Source organism: Limulus polyphemus, unplaced genomic scaffold (genome assembly GCF_000517525.1).
Source record: "Limulus polyphemus unplaced genomic scaffold, Limulus_polyphemus-2.1.2 Scaffold2000, whole genome shotgun sequence".
Classification (NCBI taxonomy): domain Eukaryota; kingdom Metazoa; phylum Arthropoda; class Merostomata; order Xiphosura; family Limulidae; genus Limulus; species Limulus polyphemus.
This window is the reverse complement of record NW_013667610.1, coordinates 71,473-79,633: the sequence shown is the minus strand read 5'-3', so window position 1 is coordinate 79,633 and position 8,161 is coordinate 71,473. Positions and strand designations below refer to the sequence as shown.

The window sequence follows — 8,161 nt, the reverse complement described above, 5'->3', positions numbered from 1 at the left end:
ATATATATATATATATATATATATATATATATAAAGGGAGTTTAGTTACGTCACGAAAGTCATCCGGTTTTCCAGAAAATATTTAGTCTATTTCTCTATGTACTGTTGTAAGCATCTCATTTCCGGTACAATGTAGTCGATAGCGAGAGTGTATATGAAAAGGTGTTAGGGATATTGTACTTTAGATATGGTTAAATATATGTATATTTAAAACTATACTTAAGTGTTTAAGTAAACTATAGGTGACACCTGGAGATTGATGGAAAAAGATATGTTATGCTAATCAATTTCTAAAAAAAAACAGGTATGAAAAATTATCTCAAATAATTAGTAAGCTTTTTAGGAAACTCAGCGTTCACATTACACGAAAAGAATAAGCAAAGAATAAAAAAAAATATTTTTCTGACAGAGATGAAACCAATGAACGGAGATCACGGATTCCACGATTTAGATTAATTCCGAAAGGTTGAACAGTGTTTAGATTAGCAATCCAGTCAGTTTTTTTTATCTCTTTCTCAGCTTTAGTTTTAAAGTCTGTTTCAATGCAGAGGAGAGTAACATCGTTGATGGAATGACTGGGTTGGTTAAAGTGCCGAGCAAGAGGGATATCTTTTTCTGCGTTAATAGAAAATTTGTGGGTGTTGAAACTTTAAGTTTTTGTTTATGTCCTACGTATTGGTAATTCCATTTTTTTACAATGTATTAGGTAAATGGTGTTTTTTGTTTCACAAGTGATTTCTTTTGATATTTGAAGTTTCTTTGATTGAGTCAGTGGTTTTTATGAATTTGCAGGTTATATTACATGGACGACGACCTTTTTGGGTAGGATGTAATTCACTTTTGTGTGAACAAGGATATCTTTTAGAGTTCTGCTTTTTCGGAAGGAGACAACGGGAACTTCAGGAAATATTTGTTTAAGGCGATCGTTGAGCTGTAGGAGATGAATATGTTTTTCCAGAATTTGTGAAACGTTTCTGAGTTTAAACTAATAGGTAATAATAAGAGGAATTCTATTTGAAAGTTTAGTATTGCTCTGATTTAGGATGTTTTTCCGCTGAGTGTTGTTAGTCTTTTCAGCTGTCTGTCGATTTAAGTATCTTGTATCCTCTTTTTAACAAGGGGCGTTAGCGCCAGAAAACTCATAAATTAAGGTACTTCTGTAGCTTATTCAAATATGCAATTTAAATATAACTCTTAAATCTAATGTTTTACGTATGTTAAAGTTAATTATTTGGCAAGCGGGAAGTGCTAGCAACATAGATTCACGAGTACAGCAATATGAACACCACATTTAATTCATTAAAGAGTTATTAACTTGTGTATGAGTATATCCTAAGACAATCCATAAAAAATAGACCCTAATTAGTTTACTGTAAGTAAGCGTACGATGTAATCCTATATATATGCATAAGTATAATATATTATCATTAAGGAATTGATAAACTGTTCCTTATACATTACAGCAAGCTTAGAACTAAGTAATTAATATTCTCCAAACTATTTTCAGTTCTTAAAGTGCACTTCGCATATTAGCAGTTCCATTATTAGGTGTTGATTCTACGTCACAACTTAAAATAATTATTAATTTGTAAATAATACCTTCACTATATGTATATTGACTTTTTGAGATTTCCCAATATCTATATTTCTCCCACTTCTGTACAAGCTGATGGATAGTTTCAAATTTATAAATTTTAAACACAAAATTATGTTAGATTTTTATATGCACAAATTTTACTTAATTAATACCTCAAGTACTTTTATTAAAGTGCTTTTAAAGAAAAATAATGTTATTACTAATTTAAAGAATACTATTAAAAATGGAATATCCATACAAACTTTTCTTGCACAAATTTACCATTTTTATATGCAATTCCAAAATTGCATAAAAATCCTGTGAAGTTCAGATTTATTACTAATTCTTTTAATACAATCATTAAATCTGTTTCCATAGTACTTAACAATATTCTAGATGTCTTGTTTCAAAGAATAAAAATGCAGTCTTCAAATAGCCAGAATAATTATTTTTGAATTATTAAAAATAACATTCCAGTTTTGGAATGTTTAAATAACTTAAATGATTCAAAACTGCCAGTTCTATTTTTACATATGACTTTACTACATTGTATACTAAAATAGACCTAGAAGATTTAATCAGGGTTTTCAATGATTTGTTTGATAACTTTATAAATAATGAAATAACTGTACCAAATTTAAATTTACTATAATTCAATGTAAAATGTACTCCATTTCTGTATTTATTACAGATATATTGTTTTTTAACGAACAAGTATATAAGCAAACGGTGAGTATTCCAATAGGAACATCTCTTCAAATATGACCAACCTGTATCTGTTCTTTTATAAAAACTCATTTATGAAGCAGAGTTTAAATCCTAACTTATACTTTTACACTTTCCCTTACGTAGATGATTTAATATCTATAAATAATATAAATTTTACACCAAACCTAATATATCCAACAGAACTTACAATAAAAAGAAGTAATAATAATAATGAGGTCCATGATAATTATTTAGATTTGGATATTACTTTATAGAAGGTCCAGTGCAGTTGACTATTTTTGATAAAAGAAGATAATTTAATTTTCCCATTCTTGATCTACCCACACCTAATAGTGTTATTCCGTGTATCATGTTAAGAGGTGTTATTATATCTCAACTAAAACGGTTTTTAATAGTACGTAATAACTATAATTTTTTTGGATAATGTTTTATTAAAAAATAAAGACAGGCAATTAAGGAAATACATTACTTTATTTTTTAATATTTATAAAAATATTTAAGAAACTAAACTATCGATTAAGGAAAATATCTTATAAATAAAGTATAGAAGGAGTTAGTTACTTTAGCTTATAAGTAGCTGATAACTTCTCTAGAAAATGTATTCAGTATAAACGGGACGGGGACGAAGAGACAAAACTTCAAGTAGTTAGGCTTGTTTCGGCGTTCCCGTGTTAAACTTGAATAAATCTTCAGGAGAAAGGGAGTAGGTTTAAAGTTAGAACTATATAAGAACTTTTAAGGTAAGATGTATAGTTCTATTTAATATATTTGTGTAAGGGTGGAGGTTGGGAGTTTAATTAGTAGAAATATGAGGGTGGCTTTAGTTCAATTCATTTCTACTTTAACATTTAAAAAATTTAAAGGTAACTGCCTTCCCACAACTGGCTATAGACAGTGAAAGGCAGTAGAAGCTGAGATGTTGTGGGTATAAGCACTCAGTTTCTACCCTTATTTGATTGATTTTTTTCCCCCATAAAGGCTGAAAAGATTGACATCGGGGTTTGGATATTGTCTTATAGATGTGATACCCCAATATTAATTATTGTGATGTTTGATTTATTTATTCTTTGTCGTGCCAAGCTGGTGACGCATCTTTCTGTAACTATCAGATTAAAACTTCTGTCTACAAGTAAGCACTTTAGAATGACATGAAGATTTTTGTTCGGTTTCACAAGTGGCTGAAACTGCGTGTTTTGTCTGTTATATCCTGGTAGTTAACTTTGGATGCATTATACAACCTGTTATTCCATTTACATATACGGGTTAGGCTTATGAACATGCAAGTCCGATTTCATGTTGGCATTTTTATTGTTAAAAACCTTGATTACAAAAATCCATAAAGCTAGATCAGTAAGTATATTATCAAACAGAGAAGTAATATTCTTAATGTATTTCCATGGCATAGAACTTGTACAGAATATTAATTATTAATTATGTTCTTAATAGAAACCTATATAGAGCAGTAGTTTAATTTCGAAAATAAAATCAAAGTACACCAAACTTTCAATGCAGTTCTTTGATATATAATTAGGTTGAAGACAAAATATTTTAAACAGTGCTAGTATGTTAACAAGCATTTCCATCCCTTTACATTTTCTTCCTTACTTCCCTTTCCATGTAATGGTCGGAGTCATACGGGCTCAGTACCCGATCGATAAACGTGCATGTGTGATTGAAGTGTTGCATCTTGGTAGAGCTAGCGCTAATCGATAAAGATAGATGACCTTCAGCCAAAAATCCTGAAAATAATTTATACAAAAGAAGATATTTTTCCTACTTTCAAGTCATTGTTTGAGCTCGTGATTTCAACTTAATATGCTATAACATTTTCTCCCACTTTCACAGCTTGGTGAGAAAAAAATTGATTCTGACCTCGTTTAATCTATTTAAATAGGATGTTAGTTGCTAATTTTAATTCGACTGTATGTGCCTAAACGTTTTATTGGAACACGTTAGTACATTGTGGATTCTCGTCACAGTGTGATTTACATAAAACATAAACACTTAACTTGAAATATTTATTTTTGTTATATTCATATCTTCGCTCTACTTGCAATGCTCTCCTCAATAATCCTTTGATATTCAAATTTCATATAACGAAAAACCTACCTAAATGGTTGACATATGTTTGTACATTATATTGTCGATAAAACTAGCATCGACATGTTAGTTTTCAATTATTAATTTCCACTAGATCTATCCGGACCAAAAGATCCAGAGCCTATTGTGTTTTTGTTTATTAAAGGTGAAATTACTATAATTTTAAGACTGTCTCGATTGCACAACGAATTGATATTTGTCCCCTCTAGTCCCATCCAATTAACACTTAAACTGTTATCTTCCGAAAGTCAAAATTCCACCCCTCAATACCCGTTAACAGGAATCTGGTACTTTTTAGAAATCAATCATTCTTCGTTTTTGTAATTATTTCAAAAGAAACGCGATAATATAAGGGAGTTTTTCACATGATATATTTCTTTATTGGATGGATATTAGTTATAAAAATACTAGTTATATTACATTTACAAAATTCCAAATAGAAAACTAATTTTATATTATGCTCGTATTTCTGCCTTTTTATGAGAAGTTGCAAGGTGAATTAAACTCCGTGGGCGAATACTACAGTCATAAAATGATTATAAAACTATAAAAACCCTATAACCCGAGCGCTTTCGAAAGGTGGTCCTTTCTTCTTCTACTGGGAGTATCAATCAGTGTTCGATTTATAGTAACGAAAAAACAAATAATAATTATTTCTCATTAGCATCTACTGTGATCACATGATAGACCACAAAGCTTAAGACGAACATATTCAAGAAGTAAACCAGAACTGTAAAGTTGATCGTTAAAATCATTTTAATAAAACATTTAAGACTCGTCATTGCTATAAAAAGGATATTTTCAGGAATATGATTGAGAAATACCCACTAGGTACTAAAAAATAAATTTCAAATTATAATATAACAAAAGGCGTCCTTAAACGTTGAGAATAACATATCATATAATTTCAAGCTGTATCATTTTTAATATTATTAGAAAGTCTAAGTACTCCGGTGTCAAAAATACCTTAAATAGAGCTCATGGACTACAATTTCAAAAAGTAAATGTAAATTAGAGAAATCTTAGATCTTTTGTTAATTCCACGAAACTAATTACTTAAATCTAGTGATGTTTAACATATGTAATAAATACAGCATTTTATTACTTGATATATTAGACACAGATCACGGTAACATTTAAAGCATGTAAAGCAGGATTAAAGAAAACTGAACTTGTTATTGTAACTATTTGACTTGTTTGAACCATTGCTTACCTTCTTTAATGGCTTTAATTTCTGGGCCATCTTCAGACATGGAATTTATTCCTGCAGCTTGGGGAGGCATGTTACTAGCCGCTGACTACAAATAGAAAATTTAAAACAGAACAATAAATTTAGCTCATTACTCTCTTCGACAGAAATTTTCAATCACTATCTTTGTCTCGACAACTCTTTTCTTCTACATAGACAAGCCCAAAGCCAGAGGGTCTTGCACAAAGTAACTAACGCAAAACGCATGCGTTGAAAGAACTGCGTAATCCTATCACCATGACAACCGCCCACACATGTGTTTGTGCAACATTGCGACGAAGAAGTACGATACTGATTTTGAAGGACATACATAGTAAGCATTATAGGGAGATACATTATAAAGGTAGCAATACACCAAAATATCCTATTGCCACACCACTTCCTTCCTTGCGGTTATTGTTATTGTTTTTTGTATAATTTTCAAGTTATTTAAATATGCTTTCAATTTTTTAGATATTTTTTCGAAACTCTTAAACTAACCTAACAATTAAAGAAATTATAGTGAACAATATTCAAATAATCCCCATCAAATACATTCAAACTAATATAGCTTACAGGTTTTAATGGCTATTTAAAAAATGTTTTGAAAAGATGTAAGCCAACTGATAAAACTCGTGCTTTCAAAAATGCTGTTTGGTTTAAAACACAACCCTTTATCTTTTCGGGTGTGAAGAAACTTCATAAGCTGATAAACCGTGATGTGAATACGTAATCACAATAAACCTGTTATTGTTTAAAGTCATTCCAAACAGAGAAAATAATACCAGCAAGAAAATATTAATGTTAAAATTCGAGATATAACTATTAGAATCAAAAACATCCAAACATTGTCGAAAAATATAAAGTTGTTATGTACATCGGTTTTGTTTGCAATTCTCCAGGGTACGAACAATAAGACAGTTTTACAGGTGCAAACTAAAGGTTTAAAATAAATTTGTTTAAAAGACTAATATATTGTCATAAGCTTGATCGTAACCGCGTTTGATTTCCGAGATATGAATATGTTTGTGTTTAATTATTTTTTGTTTTTGGGGAGAGGGGCTAATATTTCTAAGTAAAAAATTCGTTGTAGATTTAAGGTTTGATATCAATAATAAGTTATAATATAGAACCTAATTACCGAAATTCATCCTTAACACAATCATGTACGCTTGCTCCGTAAAGAGAGCATTCTGAGATACTATAGTAACTAAACCAATGTTCAGATTCGTGTTTATAATTTCAGCAAGTTTTTTAAAAACAAACACTTATAGAAGAGGACAGTGCTCTCACATCTTGTATGTACACAAGATTCCAGATGAACAGAAATTCAAACTATATGAAATCCGAAACAGAAAAACAGTTAAAGCACTAAATATGATAACGATTTTATATGATAAATGACAACTTCTTAGTATCAAATTACTATATTTCACACTTAAAATCTCAATCTACATAATGTTAGCCTAGTGAACAGTGTAAATGAGTTGGGCTGTGGTTCAATCCTAGCAATAAGAAAGCCTCTTACTACACATCAACAGGTCAACTTCTGTTCACTGAAGTTCCCCAAAATGTTATCTTCTTCTCATTAAACTTGTACCATATGTTGAAAATTTACAAAACCACTGAAATATTGCCACTAGTTCAGGTACCTCTGATTACTTTTTAAAAAGTAGGTAAAGTCAATTGATAAACTGATCACTCAATGTTAAATGGTGGTCAACTCCCAAAATATAGTTGTGGTCAACATATGATTACTCTAGTCAGCTGGGAGGCTAAAAAATAATTTTTAAGCTACTTGTTCCTTGCGAGAATTTAGGTTAAATAGGGATTAGTTGGAGATATTTATATACTATTAATTATTATGATTGTATACCTAATTATTACTAACCATAGTTGTTAGAGAAACCTTTTTCATGTTTTCCTAGGGAAACATTTTTAACTCTTATTTATGAGCAAAAGAAATTTGAATAATCAATAGGTTTTAAGAAAATACATATCATTTATTAAGTTTGAATAATATATTTAAATATTTGACATATCATTATCCCTACAACTAGCCCGAAATTATAATAAAAACATTACAAAAAATTTACGTTTCGTTTACTACACACCCGTGAGTTACCTTTAAAACTCAGTTGCCGCCGGCATGTCTGCCTCGTTCCTGGTATTACTTCTTCTTCCTAGTCTTGACTTATGGCGCCACTAGGGCGGAGTTCGATTAGCAGAAAGTTTGGTATTCGCAAAGTAGACTTGTCTGGTAACTGGCGCCAGATACTACTATAATGACGTTCAAAGAGAAATGAAAAAAATAAAGAGGTTGGCAACTGCTTGCTGTTTAATACTTAACAATTTCTGTTTGATTCTGATTGAAAGATTAAATTTGTTCCAGTTCATATTCAGTGTTAGAATAGTTTACATTTACCTTAGCTAAGAAACTTGCCTCATGGTTAAACCAGCATGAAAACTTTGTTTAATCTTTATCTTAATCTATCATGTGAATTATATACTTACTTTAGTTTTAAAAT

General features: G+C 30.2%; 1 protein-coding gene across 1 annotated transcript in view; it reads right to left on the bottom strand.

Annotated features, from left to right (window-relative positions):
* LOC106465613 (synaptotagmin-4-like) overlaps positions 1-7,830 on the bottom strand; it is a 23,436-nt gene extending 15,606 nt beyond the window's left edge. The window contains exons 1-2 of the mRNA XM_022393548.1: positions 7,759-7,830; positions 5,619-5,703 (exon numbers count right to left, since the gene is read on the bottom strand). Coding sequence (XP_022249256.1) covers positions 5,619-5,688 — 70 coding nt within the window. The 5' untranslated portion in view covers positions 5,689-5,703; positions 7,759-7,830. The remainder of the gene's footprint in view (positions 1-5,618; positions 5,704-7,758) is intronic.
* Between the last annotated feature and the right edge of the window lie 331 nt (positions 7,831-8,161).